This window comes from Mastacembelus armatus, chromosome 22 (assembly GCF_900324485.2).
Source record: "Mastacembelus armatus chromosome 22, fMasArm1.2, whole genome shotgun sequence".
NCBI lineage: Eukaryota > Metazoa > Chordata > Actinopteri > Synbranchiformes > Mastacembelidae > Mastacembelus > Mastacembelus armatus.
Genome location: NC_046654.1, coordinates 7,904,807 through 7,922,300, shown reverse-complemented (window position 1 = coordinate 7,922,300; position 17,494 = coordinate 7,904,807). Strand labels below are relative to the sequence as shown.

The window sequence follows — 17,494 nt, the reverse complement described above, 5'->3', positions numbered from 1 at the left end:
CACTGAGCAATATATTGAATCTGTCCAAACCTCCACCGTGATATTCTGTATTTTTATTGCACTGACTATAAGTAAGTTGTTCCAGATCTCCTTGGCTGCTTAGCAAATGACTGGCCAGTATTTTTTGGGCGCTGCTGTTTTTAAATAGAGCATCTAATATCTTTCCCCTGCTCTGCTACTTGATCGCAATAACAGTGACCAGTGCGTGTAATCCTGTGTTCACTGTTTTCTGATCAAGAACATGCTTTAATTTACTGATCTGCCATCAAGATCAAGAGCAGAGCCAAAAAAGCTTTGATGGCCTTGAGTCAGGCTTTAAAGTCACCTCTTCAATCAGATCAAAAATGGAGAAGCCAAAGATTTTGTGCATATGTGCAACCATCATACTCTTGCAAAAAAGATGACAGATCCGTCACTGCAACGCCTCTGGCGTTTCTCTGTCACCCTGCCATTTCTGTCTCTTCCTTCCCTCTTCCATTTTACTGGCATTTCTCATTCCCCTCCCCCATATTTCCCTCTGTCATCTTCTTATCTTCCCTGCTTGTACAAGCAGACTGCTGTGGGTTTTTTTTTTTTTTTAAGCCCCAGTAGCAAGACTCTTGATGTATCCAGACTGGGGTGGGGTTGAGGAGAGTCTCTGGGTTACTGGGTTAAGACCAATGAGAGAATGGTTACTTTCAGCCAAGCTTTTAAATTAAGACTTATGAGTTTTACATAAATGTCATAAGGACAACTTTTGGCTACCTTAGCATAAACTCACTGGCTGGACTAGGTGCTAGATTATACTTTATCTTTTTTTTTTTTTTTTTGGGATAGCATAGTATCCTGTATTTGAGATTTTCAGTCATATTTATTTTTATGGCCCTGTGTGTATGCGCGTGTGTGTGCGCGTACACGTGCTTTTATGGCATCAATAAAAGTTTATTTTGTATGCAGACAACTTCTCCTTTTCTCTTGTATCCAGATTTTCTTCCTGGTACCTGGTTTTGGGTGTGTACACTATCCACTGTTCTTTACGAACTGCACTATTACTATGTTAGAACAGCTTTTATTTTTAATGCTAACAAATTTTTTTTTCATTATTGCTTGATGTGTTTTCTCAATGAATTGCTCGAAATCATTAAAATAACCTTCAAAGTGTTTACAGCAGACCTATAAAAGTGGCACGATTCACCATACACCTTAAATTTCTGATGATGTCTGTTTTGAAGATAGAAGTGAAGAGCAGATGTACCAACTCAATTTTTATTTCATTTTGACACTGTTTTGGTGTAATAACTGGTGGAAGAAAAAAATTGGGATGAAAATAAAATCATGAAAGAATATACATTAAGGAGACAGCATCTGTTTTCTTGTTTATAGTGATATTATATTCCCATCTCGTCCAATCAGCTCCTTTTAATAAATGAGCTACATGACCTTAGCTCTTTATCCATTTTTCTGCTGAAATGCAAGGCTGCCTTTCATTTCTTTCCTACTTTTCCAGAAGTGGTTCAAAATTGAAAGGGTGGAAGAAGCAGAAAAAACTAACGTGACAGCACAGGAAACGACAAACCGAACATTATGGGATGCCTTTTTTTTCTTTCTTGGAAAAATGGAAAACTTCAGGCCAAGCATCAGGTCTCCACCATCTTGTGGCTTCCACTGCTGCGCCAGCATCCATCCACTGCAGTCGTCCTTCCACACACACACACACACACACACACACACAGTATTTGTCACATTCACATATTCAAAGTTGCAATAACCTCCTACATGAAGAAGTGATTGAGACATTTTGATTGGACTTGGGCCCTTTATTAACCATTTATAAGGAAAACCCATACATTCTAACAAGTGCAAACAAGATGTTTTTTCTTTCTTTCTTTCTTTTTCTTTCTCTCATGGGTAGAACATAATGTACTCAAGGCAACAGGCAGCCAGGAAGAGAGTGGCTGAAGCCCTAATGATATAGTGTATGATTGTAACCTTGTTGTGCGCGTTTAAGAAAGTACAAGCATAGTGGATGGACCTCCTCAAAAAAGTTTTACTTCCAAGTTCATTCGTATTGTTCTTCAGAGGAAAAAAAAAAAACTCTTTTTCTTTTCTTTGTCCTTCCTATGTGTGTGATCAGTTTGCATTTGCCTTCATTTTCTCTTTTTTAGATACTCACTCGTGGTTACTACCTGTAAATGACAAATATCTAGGTTTCCAGGTATGAACTTCTGTTACTGTTACTTCTCATGCGTACAGGAGGCACAGGTTTAGCTGGAACTTGCTATGCTTGCTTAGCTATGCAACTGGACCTAGTCACGGATGCTTTGGATCAAGGTGATATTAACCATGTAGGGGTTAAATTAACTGCTTTTCAGTTTTTCATATACTTTATTGGTAAATTCACTATTAGGAAATTATTTACAGGTAATTAAATTGCCACCAGTTTCAACATGGTGAATGGCTCTGGGCCCTGATGCAATTTCCTGCATTCAGTTGATTCAGCCCTACACTAACATCCCATCTTCATCTTTAACAGCAGAGCCACATAAACTTACTCAGACAGAGCTCATCTCACGGTGTCCTCTGTGGTAGAGGAGCCTCTTCCTGTAGTCTCAGGGCCCTGCTTCTCATAACAGCAGAAGTAGCAATGCAAAAGAGAGTGAAGGTTCAAGTAGGGAACTTCCTGTCCAGATTGTAGGAAGTGAAAGGTGCCAGAGTCATAGTGTTGTATGGAGCAATCAGTCTGGGCTTTGCTTTTTCTTTTTTTTTTTTTATAGTCACAGTATTCACACAGATTAGAATATTCACAGAATCCATCAGAAAATCGACCACCATAATCTCATTGACTGGAATAATATCTGGATAATAATTGTTCTGATCTGTGTGATGTCCAAAGCAGACCAAATCAAAAACATTTTATGTAAGCTCTGTGTCCTGGCTCTTAAACCCAGATAATGCCCTGGTTCAGAAGAGAGGCAGCCTAGTAGCTTGTCACTGGCCTGGTTAAGATTATTCAAGGCAGAGTGAGGGACTGTGGTGCCCTTATTAATCTGTCAGTAGGAATGTGTCAGTTTCTCCTACCCTTCTCCAGGTGTCCTAGAATTGTCAAACACACACAGAACAGGGGAATAAAACTTGTTTCAAATTGAGCCAAGTTCAGAATATCTCACCAATTCCCCTCCTGCCTTACTTCCTTCCCCTCCTTTCCTCCCTTCTACATGTTTTAAACCCGTTTTTGACCAAACAGCTCCACACCTTGTACTCTTCATGTCAGTCTTGACGCTGAATAATAAACTTATAACTATCCTTCTAATTCGTAAGTATCCAGGTGTTTGAAATCAAAGGGATACAAAAATATTAGGGCTTGTGAGCACTTAAATGTGGGAGGTCTTTTTCCTAAATAGAAGGAATTTGTAAATACTGATGACCTACATTCCTTCTTCATCGTTTCTTCAAATCTCATTCCTTGCTTCTCCCTTTTCCTCCACTGGTTTCTTTTCAGCTTTTTTTTTTCTATTTCACCCACCATCTTTCTAATTCCCTCCTGTCTTGTCCTGATTGTAGCTAATGAGGCCCCAGCCCTGTAATAAGTGAATCAGGTATGTTGATTGGTTTGGCAAAGGTTAGCCCTTGACCGGGTTGGCTTTGTACGCACCACCACCCCTTAAAAGCTCTCACTTGGTCATGCTGCTGTGCGTGTCTGAGAGAGATGGAAGGGGAGAGATTAGGGAGGGAGGTAGAAAGCTGGCAAAGAAATAAAGAGAGAATGAGAAGAGAGGTAGGGAGCCTGCCAAGACAGGAGTAGCTGGACCTAACAAAATGTTATTAGCCCGGATGAGGCTTGACCAGAGCTGCTCTCGGTTCTGTTGAATTGAAAAATCATATGTAAGGGGCCATAAAGACTGAACTTGAAGGTTGTTTCATTGGTAAGTGAGAGGACCACCAAACTGGAAAATTATCCATCTAGTTTGGTTTCCAGGGAATAACTGTTCTCTGCTGAGGCACATTGTAGCTCTCTTTTAAGTTTTTGTTGTTAAAATTTCTCCAAATTGTATAGTTCAGTCTGAAGAGGTGTCATAAGGAATTAAACTGCAACTACTGTTTTTTTTGTTTTGTTTTTTTAATGGATATATTAAAAAATATATGTAACAGTTTTACTCCACTGGCACTAGATCGGTCAGGACAGGTTTGGACCACAGCGACCACCTCGAGACAGCAACAAAAACTGGCCTTCAACTCACTAAGCACGCCACAGCTGCAGAAGCCAAATGCAACACAGAATTACTTTATTGATTAAGGTGTTTTGGCATTCAAGTGGACAGCTAAGATAGCAGTTTTCTCTCCAGCATTTTTCCCCATTTGTCTTTTCCCCATTCCCACTTTAATCTACGGTCTCTGTTTCCTTGAAGTCTTGTACTCCACTGAGAAGATTACCAAACCACTAGACATTATGAAAGTAGTAATTAAAATGCTACAGTTAAATGCTTTGAGTTCAAATAGCGCTTTTTTTTTTTTTTTTTATAAAGTAATTGTTACCATATTGACTTCCAAAGCGTATGGCTGGTTTTTGTTCAACAAGACATTTAATGAATTGTGGAAAGGGTGGTTTGGGCTTTTTTTTTATGCCAAATGAAACGATAGGAAATATATGAAGCTGAACCGAAGTAAACCGCAATGGCAAGTTATACCTTGTTGTATACCATGTAGGCACATAGTTCATATAGATAAAAAAGATTATTAAAAAAATTTATTGCACTGGTTGATGTTTTTACACTACTAAGAGTAATTTCAAGCAAAAGAAAACTACTGTCGTGTTTAGTGCTGTGGTTTGTAGCTTTGAATGTGGTACTGTATGTGAGAAGAAAGAGGAGACATGGAGTCGGGGCTGGTGATCGGGGGGTCGATAAGTGATGATGCAGATGTTATGTCCCACCTTCAGGTCAATTCCATCCCCCCCTCGTGGTCAGTAGGGAAGCTCTGCAGAGTGATGGTGGGGGAAGGGAGTCGTGGGATTTAGAAGTAAAGAAAGACCTCTACCTCAATCATGCAAGAGACAAAAGCATTGGCTGTTAGATTTATGGAGGCCTTGCTGACAGGAACACTGCGGCATGGAAATTGGCAGTATTCCCACCACATACAGCCAATCTCTGCCTATACACTGGAGAGATAAGCTTGTTGGGAGTGTGTAGGATCAAACTCATGATGCAGCCCCTGAAAACACTACACCAACTAAATGTCTGAAATATGTGACACACATTGTGTGGTCATTTTGTTGTTTTATCATCACACCAGTTCCAAGTGACCATGAATAGTGTCATGTTGGGACAGACCTGGGATGTAGTGGTTGCCAAAGTGACGGGTGTGCATGTGTACATATTGGGGGTATGTGAAAGAGGTCGGTGTTATTGAAATATGCTGCTGTCGGCAGAAGCAGGCAGGCAGAAATCAATATTGGATGGAACAGCAGGGAGACGACAAAATGTGGATGTCTGTGTGTGTATGCCTGCGCAGGTGTGCAAGCATGTTGAAACCCCATTATTCATGTACGCATGTAAACTGCACCATCCCCAGTTCCTTTATCGGTGAAGGTAAGGTGAAGTACACTCTACTTCAGTGACAAAAGGAAACATAGGTACAGTTTGTGCTCACTGAGAGAGCTACTGTATTGCCTATTATGTTTGTAAATGCTATAAAGTGTAGCTGGAACAAGATTTATTTGTATATGTGCAAAATCATGTGCATTGTGTTTTTATAGTAACCTTCATGCTTTGCTCTGTTTCGCCTCTTCAAGCCCTGTCTCATAGTTTGTGTAAAATCATACAATATTGTGACCGTTCTTATCTGCTACAGTGTGCCATCAGCTAATCTCTTCCTCTTTCACTGCTTTACTTCACTTACCCTGCTACGTCTAAAAAATGAAAATGACAAATCATTGACAAATTAATGATGACTGTTGTTTCCTTTCTCCCTCCTACAGATGAAAGATTTGCCTGCTAAACAGCACTCAAAGTAAACTTCAGTTTTAAAGTGACAGACACACAAACAAAGCAAAGCACACCACCAGAAGAAGAGTATTTCCTTAAGAGGCTAAAGGATTTGCTAAAACTACCTCACAAATGTGGACTTCCCAAAACACTGTTATCAAATAATCTGAGCAATAAAATAAACACCTAAACAAAATACGAACTTTGTAGCCATGTCTGATCATAAAGACATGACACATCGCCATCTACGGCACAAACTACAGAGTCTCGCTCGAAGACTGGATGAACTGGAAGAAGCCACTAACAAGCTGCAGAAGTCTGAGGATGAGCTGCTCGACCTGCAGGTCAGTACTGGGTGATTTGTGATGGTGTGTTTTTTTTTTGTTTGTTTATATTTCAGAAGCCTTCAGGGAAGTAAGGTGGAACTAACATTCTATACATAAATAAATTAATGAATGGAAAAACACTCACCTCTACAGGACAAGATCATCCAGGCAGAAGGCAGTAACTCAACCTTGCTTGGCGACGTGGAGGCCCTGAGGAAACGTCTCCTAAAAATCCAGGGTAAAGATGAGGAGGTACGCAAAGCTGAGGACCTCTGCCGCACAGTTAGAGAGAAACTGGAAGAGGAGGAAAACCTTACAAAGGAGCTAAAGGCTGAGATCGAACGTCTACAACGTAGGATGGCCGAACTGGAAAAACTGGAAGAAGCCTTTGGGAAAAGCAAGTCTGACTGCAGCCAGCTCTGCCTGAGCCTCAATGAGGAAAAGAATTTGACCAAGAAGCTCTCATCTGAGTTAGAGACCCTTAAAGCCCGTTTGAAGGAGTTGGAGGGGTCTGAGACAAAACTGGACAAAGCAGAGCAAGCTTTGGCTATGGAGTTTGAGAAACTCAAGGGATTCACCCAGACATTTGTGAGTGAGCGTAAGAGGCTACTGGAGAAGCAGAGAGAAGATGAGAAGCTCATTTTGAAGCTGACTGAAAAACTGGAGCACCAGAAGAATCGCCTTGGCATATCAACAGACGCTGGCCAGGCAGATTTTATGCGGTCACGAATTGAAGACGAGCTGTCATCCACAGGGCTCCTCACAGGTAAATTTAGGAGGGCTGAGAAAAGCCTTGACTACTTCAAGGTGCCTGGTGACATCAGTCTGGTGAACAAATCTGAAAATGAGAAGAACAGCAGTCTTGATGGTTCACAGGAGGAAGACAACAAAGTAAAGGAGCTGACACAGGAAATTGAGAGGCTGAAGAATCGCCTTAAACAGCTTGAGATAGTCGAGGAGGATTTGAAGAACTCGGAGTCCAAAAATGGCGAACTTCATGAGAAGTTCCAGATGGAAAGAAATCGGGCTCGGCAACTGAGTGAGCAGGTAGAACAGCTGAGGACACAGCTATGTGGGAAAGGTGGAATTGTAGGAAATGTAAGCAGTAATGTGGATAAACACAGCAGTGGAAACAGCAATATTTGCCCCAGTAGTCCTGCAAATGTCTTGGAGAATGGCAAAGCTGACAATGAAGAGATTATTGTGAAGGGTAGTTTCAGACAAGAGAAGCCTAAATATAGGAGTGCTGCAACAGTCTCAGAACCAAACTCCCCCAAACACAGGAACAGGGAGCTCTCTCCTCAACACAAGAGAGAGACTAAGCTGAGGAGCAAAGACCTGAGCCACTCAGAGGACAGTTCTCCTAAGTCAGTAAGGAGAGCCCTCAGTCCTGCTCACAAAGGCAAGAGGACACCCAAAATCCCAACTAATGCAATATCATCTGATAATGGAATAAGAGACACCAGACGAATAACTGAGGAGAAGACAAGAGGAGCCACATACAGCTCTGTAAATACATCTTCTAGTGATAATAAAAAGGTGCATGTTCTTAGTCGTTATCCTCCAGCAGCTAATGATCAGAAGCCTCTTAGGACGATGCCCAAACAGGCTGATGGGGAGACAAAGAGCAGAGTAGAAAAGTTTTCAAAGTTGTATGTAGGTAGTGATAGTGAGTCAAACAACTCTGATATCATGCCTGAGGGCTCCTGCAATATCAACAGTATCTCTGCGCTAGAGAAGGAAGTAGCATCTGTATCAGATCAAGAATCAATAGACCAGGTACAGGAGTCTGTCTCTGTATCTGTCACCTCGACCCTTTCCAAAGCCAACGGCTCATACACGGCCTACAGATCCCACGTCACTCCTCTACTGCCCAACGACCAGGGGTCAGAGGGTCATTCCTCTGCCTCTGAGACAGAATCTACAGGTTCAAGGCCGTCTGAATCTGAGCCCATAACTGAGACAGCTACTAAAAACATAAGCAGTAGGACTACAACCTCTAGATATCCTAGATACTCTCATGTCCATGACTCACATTCAGAGGGTTGTTCTTTCAGGAGCTCATTTGATGAGGAGCTCCACAATAGAACACAGCTAGCTGAGGGAGGGCACCAGGGGGCCACACAGACGCCATCAGGGATTGAGATCCAGCGAGTGTGCAGCCCTCGTGAGGCCCTGAGGTCACAAGCTGTCATCAAGCCTGCTATTGTTGAGATTGATAGGAAAGAAGTGATGATTTCAGAACCTCTGGCTACCAATGGCAAACCCAAAATCTCAACCAAACCAATTGTAACCACAACTAGTAAAATGACCAGTAGTATAACCATCTACCCTAATGACCCAAGCTCTTCAAGAACCAGCAGCCGCAGCAGCAGTGTGTCCAGTGAGCCCATACCCGTCAGAGAACGCCACACCTCCACCAGTAACATACTCATAGGTAGGTTTTAGTAATTCACTGTTTCACTCGAACACTTTTACACTGTAACGACAACAGATTATATTGGTTCATTAATGGCAGCAACTTCTTTCATTAACACAAACAACAATATAACATCACTGAAATGTAATGTAACACTTCAAACATTGTCTGCACTATGACTGAAACTTTCTCTCTTGTCAGACATTTGTGTGATGGTATCATGTACGCCTGGTGTTGAACACTCGTTGTACACTTTTGCAGCACTCGCACAATGTGCTGTGAAATGGGACTAAAACATGAATGAAATTTAAATGGCAACTACATTAGAAAAAGAGGCGTAACATGCTAGTGTTTTCTAACTAGAACTAAAGAAGCTGAGGCTGAGAATCTCATTAAAGTTGCAGGTATTTGTTCACAACACTAAGGTTGCTTTCATCATGCATCTGATGGGTAAATGTTTAATGATGCTTTACTGTTTTACCAGTCTTACTGTCAGCCTGTTGCATCTGTGAAATGTTTTGGTTTCATAAAATGTTATTCATTGACAGGCCCCAGCAGTGAGCACCACGGCAGTATTTCCATCCCATATGAGATCTCCATCCCTAAAAGTGAGATCACCTTGCGGCCCTGCCAGGACCAGGACTGTGGGGCGGACGACCACACCGAGTCCTTTTCCAGGTCCAAACTCTACAATACTTCTTCAGACTATAATGATGCAGAGTCAGGCTTCGAGAGCAGCAGCAGCACCACCACAGTCACCAGCTGGAGAAGCCAAAGACAAAGCCAGCACTCCCAAGAAGACAGTTTACCAGACATGAAGAATGTGAGTATGAGAAGCACCTGGAGGAACAGAGGCACCGCTTCCGTGGATGAGATACGCCGGGGAAAAGGGGACACAAGGACGATGGCTGATGGTGGCTCTGAGGACGAGGCAGAAGCAGCATCGACATGGAGGGCTTACCGGGCAACCACCTTTGACACAGAAGAAACACTAAATAGTGGCACAGGAGCTGGTGGTAATGTTGCATCACAGAAGGGAGTCAGACCATCCCCTGCAGAGGTAAGAGAATGATTAAGTAATGATTGAGTACATTCCCTACACAAAGAGGAATAATACACTGGAGGTCACGTGTACCTCTTCATGGCTACATAATGTTGCTTTTTGTGTGGCTACCAGGTGTACATGCGTAGGATCAACAGTGTGGTTACTAACAATAGAGACGTTGAAGAACCAGTGCTTCGCCGGGGCAAGAGTTCTCAGTCTCCCACTGTGGAAACAGGAGTCCTTGGAAGAACCATACCCCATGCACCTGTGACGTCTCAGTCCTGGGGCCGATCATACACACAACCACACCAGGTACGACTGCTTTAGGTTTTTACACTTCTTTACTCTCATAAGCATTTCAATTTCAAATGATGCAAGTGGAAATAGGGTGTAAATATAAATTGTTAAAATGAAAAGCTTCGCACAGAAGAAAATATTAGTATTGGTATGTATTCTTGTATTGGGTAGAAACATATTTCATTAAGGTTTTGTTTATGTTGACTGTCAAACGTATCACATGGATCCTAGATAGGATCTTAGACTAGTTTGCTATCATTTTTAGGTTAGGTTACTTTATTAATACCCACAGGTAAGTTTGTTTTACAGTAAACAGAGAGAGACATTTCCATTCACCATGACATACCATTTTTAAAAAAAATAAGTAAATAAAAATTCTCCATTCTTGGAAAACTGGTCCTTCAAGTAAGGTCATATATCATCATGTATCTTCTGAAATACTCACTACCAGTGATTATGGTCATGATCTGTAACCTTCTGCAAATAGTTTTTCTCACAGGTAAAAGTCCAGAAAGTATAACTGCAGGGCTAAGCTCCTGGTATGTTCACGCTGAATGAGACTCGGCTTGTTTTTTTCCCTGATGCGAGGTTCTGAAACCTGAAGCTTAGCACAGCAGTTCTGCAGGCCGCACTCCTGCTGCCCCATTAAGCACAAAGAGAAAACTGAGGGACAAAAAAGGGAGGATGGAATTTAAAAAACCTTAACAAAGGGAAATGAAGGCTGGTTAAACCTCAAGAAGAAAATAGCTTTTGTTGTATTGAAATGAGTGACCACATTACAGTTGATGCTCATGCCAGGCTACTTTGCTATTATATGCAAACATTAGTAAAAATAACTTTTTGGGAAAACTCACCCCCTTTAGCAATTCTGAGATTTTTAGATTTTCACATTTATTATGGCTGTAAACAAAACCTAAAATATTCCTTCATCAGCATTTAACACACCAGCTCATTTCTGTGTAAGGAGCCAGATTGAGCCTGGTTATTGCCCATATGGGTGTACATGCAGTCATGTAAGCTTGCCTAGATAATTAATGGAGTGTAAAAGTTTATGCAAGTCATCAGAAAGATGGAGTACTGTAAAAAAAAAAAAGGTGAATACTTTCAAATGGCTGTAATACTGCTTACAGAGTAGGCACCATGGCTCCAACAACATGCCAGTCTGTCAGTTTGACAAAATAGGCTGGACTAGGGGCCTAAGATCCCTGTGTTTCCCCTGCAAATAAACTGAATGTTGCCAAGGAGACCGGCACACACATGCAAAGTGTTTGCTGTTTCATCCATCATCTTTGGTTTTGTTTGCAATCTAGGGCCATAAAGTCGTTTTTTTATACTGCGCACACAGATCCACTCTAGAAGATAATCCTAAATCCTGGCACTATTTAATGTTTTGTCTTCACTGTTTTGACTAATTATCAGTTTCATATTACTGAAGGTAGGTACAGCACCAAGCCTGTTTTTTTGTTAGACCAAACTGTCTCCAAAATCTGTCAACTATTACCTCAGATCATGTTTTTAATCTTGTTTATTATTATTGTTTTTTTAAAATAATTTCATTTTTCATACTGAAGTTGGAAGATGATGTATAGAATTAATTTAATATTGGTCAAATGGTAATGCAGATCCTTTCAATTGAAGGTACAGGAAAATAGGACAAAGTAAAAAAAAAAAAAAACAACAAAAAAGGTCAATTGAAATCAAATCAGTTCAACCAAAATTATGTGTAATATTAAATGTTTTGGTTACCTGGTGTAAGTGTTCCATTCTCTACTCTTATTCATCTTCTGAAGTTTTTTCAATCATTTTACGTTTTTTTTTTTTTAAATCATGCAACATAGAATTAATTATATCCTTCTGTGATAACACCTTTAATCAATGCTCTTAAGACATTTTAATAGAGATTTACTTTATATAGTAAATGTACAGAGGACCCAGACATCTGCTGGCTCTCATCTCGAGCCAACTGAGCCATTATATGAAAACATAACAGCTACCATGGCCCTGGAGCTGTAATTGCCTTTAAGGCCCCTCCCTCCCATTAGCTCCACTGGGCTCACTGAAATCTGTGTAACGCACTAAGCCTCGACCCTTTCTTACCACACTTCCTTCCCATCCCCCTATTTAATTTGTCATCCAAACCCTGACATGCATTTGAGGTGCTTGGTCAGGGTCAGTTTCACCACACAGCCTTGACCCCAGCTCTGCATTTGCAGGATACTGATCACTTATTCTTTTCTCAGTTTAGCTCATAAGTCTCCTCTTTGTGACCCTGTTCCACATCCTTTCCCCTCAATGTCCCCGATTACCCTGGAAATAGTCTATTGAATGAGTCCCTGCCTTGTCTCTGATGTGGTAAATCACCAGTGGCCTGATAAACTGCAGGTTTTGTTGTCACTCCTTCAGCGTTTTAGCAAATCATGCATTTTATACCCTATTATGGGATTTTCCTAAACCCGTTTGGTTGACTATGTGGTACAGTTAAACCATGTTCATCCTGATGTTTGATATATGAACTGGTCACTCAATTTGGATAGCAATTATGAACAAAAATTCTACAGTCAAAAAAAAAAAAAACATATTTTAAATCATGATTGGGCTTTGAAGCACGTCTTGAAACATAGCCAGTCATCTTTGGTTTGGATTTTCAGAACATTTCAGTGGTCTAAACAATGTCCATTCCCACTAGGTTTGGATAAATACAGATGTAGTTAGGACAGTGGGAGGTTGGGATTAGTTTGTGATTAAAGTGTCAAGGCTGATAGAAGAGGGTGGTATTATTACAAGCTTGCACATGGAGAAGTATAGTTTGATGGAAGAGGAATGTAGTTGGTTATCATTAGGTAACATCCTATTAAGTATTTTTTCACCGGGTGTCTGTACTTCTATCATTGACCAAAACATAATCTGTAGTTGCGTTTAAATAGCAGCAGTCTTGTATATATAATGTCTATACTGTATATGTGATGACATATTACTGTTTTAGACATTTATTCCTCCTAAATTCTCTTTGAACATAAAAAAGTCTGTTTCTAAATGTGATTAAAATGTCTCCTGTCTACATCATTTTAATTTTCTTCTGATCATTTACTTAAACGGCTGATGACAGTAAGGTAGACTTAAATCAGCTTCCTGTAGGCTAGAAAGACACCAATGATCAATAGTCATTAAAGAGGAGACAGCACTTCCAATTCCTTAAATATCCTGGGGAAGCCTATGCTAACTGATAGCTTATTGATTATCTCTCTTTTTTAGCCTCATAAATAACTCATTTGTCGTTTATCCAACATTTCATGGGACAAAGAATGGCATCTTTTCATTCGAAAGGTCATGGTCATATGATAATGTCCCAAATCTATGTATGCAGTTTAGCCTTGATTTTTGCCTCTGGTTTGTCCAAACCAGTATTAATAGAGCAAATGGTCTCCCCACCACTTTCATCCAAAATCTAAATTCTCTATCCTGACACACCAGATGGCTTGCTACACAGAACCATTGGGGTGGGCACCCTAAGAAACCGTCACTTCTCGCTGTTGTCACCCTAGGCCATCATCTCACCCCTAACTGATGCCACATCCTCACAGGACACTGATTGTTCCAAACCACTAGCAGTTCAGTAAAATTACACACTGCAGAGTCTCGCAAGATGGATTCACAGGATTTTGTGAACTCACAAATCTCGTGAGAATTCAGTGACTGTGCAAAGTAAAAAAATTTAGAATTGATCGCCACTTTAGTTTACACATGCATACTCTTCAAAGAGATTAGGTCTAATGACTTTGGTGATTCCCTGACACTTAGGTTTTTATGTTTTGACCAATATTGGCTGGATTTCCATGTAATTTAGTACATCTAGTTTTGCTGTGTAGAACATAAATCTGTATCTATATTCAGTGAAATATAACATCTACTAGGTGGTTAAACACAAATTTGTACAGACTCAGGACTGTAATAATCATAGTCATCTCTTTTTTTTTTCTTGTACCATCATAATTTTAATTGGCCAAATATTTATGACCAAATACTTGCACTACAAATTGCAATGCACATTGTTTACTGATATTTGGTAATGAAGGCTAACATGTTAAACTAAGGTGATATTACCTTACATTACTCAATCAATATGTTAACATTGTCACTATTGTTGTACTGTAAAATACTGACTTTAACATTTAGTTTAAAACACTGCTGCTCAACTATAGCCTCATAGCCGTAGTCTTGTCTTGTTAAAATGCTGATAATAGACATGGTCAGCAGACCAGATGGTGGGGAAAGAGAATATAAGACTTGGTCCAAAAGACACTTGAACCCAAATTCCTGTTGAATAAGCCCAACAGGTCAGTGTTAAAATGGGATTTGTTTATAAGCAGTCACTCCACACCTCAGTACCGAACAAAACAGCACTGTTATACTTCCTTCCCACTGTAGCAGAGGGAAACCTCAACCAGTGCATGAATGAGCTGTGACCTTATGTTTGGCTGAGGACAGTGTGCTGATACGGCCAATGAACAAGATACCAAAACATCCTCTGTTGGATCAGAACCAGTAGCAGCAAGCTAGAGTGTGGGATCAGTTGCTCCACTGTTCTTCATTCACTTTTTTTTTTTTTTAAACCTTCATTTTACCAGGAAGTCCCTTGTGAGGAAGAGCTGGCCAAGATGTTCACTAGTGCACACAATCCTAACAACAACAGACAACACAGAAATTGGGCATAACAAAGACAATAATATTACGGTGCCTATATACACTTAATGTGACTTCTGCAGAAAAAGCTCCCCGGGACATTCTGTACAGCATCTTAAGGTTGACTTTGTGGTCTTTTTAGTAGTAGATTAAAACATCAGACAGTGCTTAAATGACGCATGAAAAAGCAATAAATGAATGACTTTCATACCTCAAAACTAATAAACATATCATCATCTGGGCAAGTCTAATACAAATTTCACCTTTTCTGAAACATTTCACCTGGAGTATCAAGGGTATTGTCATGCTGGAGAGCAGATTTAAGAGTTTAGGTTGGCTGGACAATTTCATTCCTGAAAAATGTGCATGGGACCAAGGGCAGACTGATTTTAAGCAGGGATATAATTGGTTCTGCAGCAGCTTCAACATGCTGTTTGTTATTTTGTTAAACCAACTGGGCTTTATTCTGTATTAGAAAGTGGAGTGGTCATACAGTTTTTGTTTTGGTTGTCAAATTGAACTTGTGAGAACTTTATCAACTTGACCCTTTTTTTCTCTGAATAACTAAATGTTTTATTTAGCGACTAGACATATTTAGTAGCAACTCAACATATTTTTCTGGTGACTAGATGTATTTTTTTGCCCAGGAAGCACTTTTTAGAGACTTTTTTTTCTTCCAAGCATCACATTGAATGAGCTGAGTAAACAATTTGTAAACATGTGTACTCACATAATCTCCAAGACATTCTTAAGATGTAGTTTGACATTTTACCTAGCAACACTGCTTTTCTCAGTCCCCCACACTTTCATTACGCCAAAATCATCATGCCAGAGATGATTTGCTATTGCTGAGTATGACAGCCAGTAAATGTGGGTTTTTCGAAGATAAAAGCATTCAGGTGGGAGCAGGAGCAGCTCTTGCTTTTCTAATAGAGTTCCTCTATCTCACATTGAGTTATTTAGTAGCATTTGTTACAGGCTGAAGTTTCTCTTACCCAAGTATATTATTAAATTAATACTCAGTCACATGGAAAGCTTTCTGTAGCACACAGCGTTTTTATTTTTGCTGCTACTGAACTCCTACATCGTTTAAAAGCTGTCCAGTTTTATAGTACACTACATTCCTTGCCCATTATTACATGCCAACATTTGTTGTCTAGCATATTTTTTTTATTTAAATATGTTACAATGTGTTGAATAATGTACAAGTCTCCAGTGTATCAGGAGAACTGGTAGTGCATTACATGGCAATCTTGTGAAAGCCCCCCGGGCCTGCACCAGCTTACCATAGAAGGAAAGTATGCCACTCTGCTGTTTCCTCCCTCCAATGACTAGAGCAGGAAATGACCACATTGTACACGCCCACTTGGCAGGATTCGCTGGTAACTGATTTCCTGTCTGTTACCCCTGGAGACAGAGAAAGGCAGTCCAGCAGGGCTCCATTAAAGCCAATTAGCGAGAGTGCATTCTAAAATGGCATCAAAAGCCAACTCCAACCCACCAAATGTCACTAATTATGGTGCTTTTTTTTAAAGCTGAAATTACAGGAGCTGGTTCTGTGTGCTGTAGGAACTGCATCGTCATCTAACTCTTGCTTTTTTAGAGCAGGGTTACTGAGGTTATGAGAGGGGACGTGCTGTTGTAGCTACCACAGACTAGTAACTTGGGGTTTGTTTTCTAGTCAGCCCACCAAATTATAAATCTCTCAGCTTGGGGGTATGTTTGGGGTTTTTGGTTGGGAATTTTTCCCCTGGCAGCAGGCCACATGGCAGACTTGTCTTGTCACACACCAGTTAACATAAACAGCATGTATTCAATGCCCATAATGCAAAATTCCAAACAAAATCCTCCTCGCCCCTAGCTCCTATAAACATACTATATGGGATTGAATAAACTAACCTCTGCTTAAAAGTAGTCTTACTCTCCAAGCCCATGCCATCATATGCCAACCCAATTCACTTATTAAACAGGGCTTTGCTGCTGCTGCCTATTTAGCTTTGGACAACAATTTTCTTGATCTAATTTCTTTCTATGTTTACTATGCTAACCCCTCTAGGCTAGTGATAACGCAGACCCCATTCCAAAACCAATCCACAGCCCAGCTTCCTGGAGACGACAACTACCCAGCAGCGACTCAGTCTGCTCTTATGATCGGACGTCTAAGACAGCAGGGGCCTCCTCCTCCAGAGGAGGGGAGCTGTGGTCCAGTCGGGGTCAAGGGTCAGGGGCCAGAACTGAGGGGAGGAGTGGAACGGTGAGCCGACCGTGGAGCCGTCAGTCTGAGCATCATTAGACCACTAAGAAGTCTAAGTGGGACTTCTACAGCATAGAGGATCGGTAAGAGATGCACTTTCTTTGTTCCTTATCTTTTCTTTTGACTCCTGGCTGATTAATTAAAGACAACTGATGTTAATTACCCCTTTTGTAATAATGTGACTTCTCTTAAGGGACTTTCACATCAAATTTCCACTATTAAGCTGAGCCACTACTGCTGTGACACACTTTAGTGAAAGTAGTGTATTCTGACACGGTGCTTTAATAAACAGTGACACCCTGAGAAGCCCCAGGTTCACTGCATGCTACAGCCTGGTGAAGTGTCCTTAAGCTAGAATGCAAGAAAATGTAGAGAGAAAGCCTTTGTAATGCCTTGTTTTAATGTTTGTTGTTTTTTAGAGTATTTTCCAGAGAACTGTAATTTAGCTTGAAATTTCCTTGAAAGAAAAGGCTGCATTTTTTTTTACATTTAAAAATGGATTCATCATTTATA

At 40.5% G+C, this 17,494-nt stretch overlaps 1 protein-coding gene across 4 annotated transcripts in view; it reads left to right on the top strand.

The window, feature by feature from the left end:
- luzp1 (leucine zipper protein 1) overlaps nt 1–17,494 on the top strand; it is a 44,522-nt gene that overhangs the window by 20,914 nt on the left and 6,114 nt on the right. For all 4 annotated transcript variants that reach the window (XM_026297702.2, XM_026297452.2, XM_026297620.1 and 1 more), the window contains 5 exons: nt 5,954–6,304; nt 6,440–8,723; nt 9,254–9,765; nt 9,883–10,062; nt 16,784–17,064. In XM_026297702.2, the coding sequence (XP_026153487.1) occupies nt 6,173–6,304; nt 6,440–8,723; nt 9,254–9,765; nt 9,883–10,062; nt 16,784–17,020 (3,345 nt within the window). In that variant the 5' untranslated portion in view covers nt 5,954–6,172 and the 3' untranslated portion in view covers nt 17,021–17,064. The remainder of the gene's footprint in view (nt 1–5,953; nt 6,305–6,439; nt 8,724–9,253; nt 9,766–9,882; nt 10,063–16,783; nt 17,065–17,494) is intronic.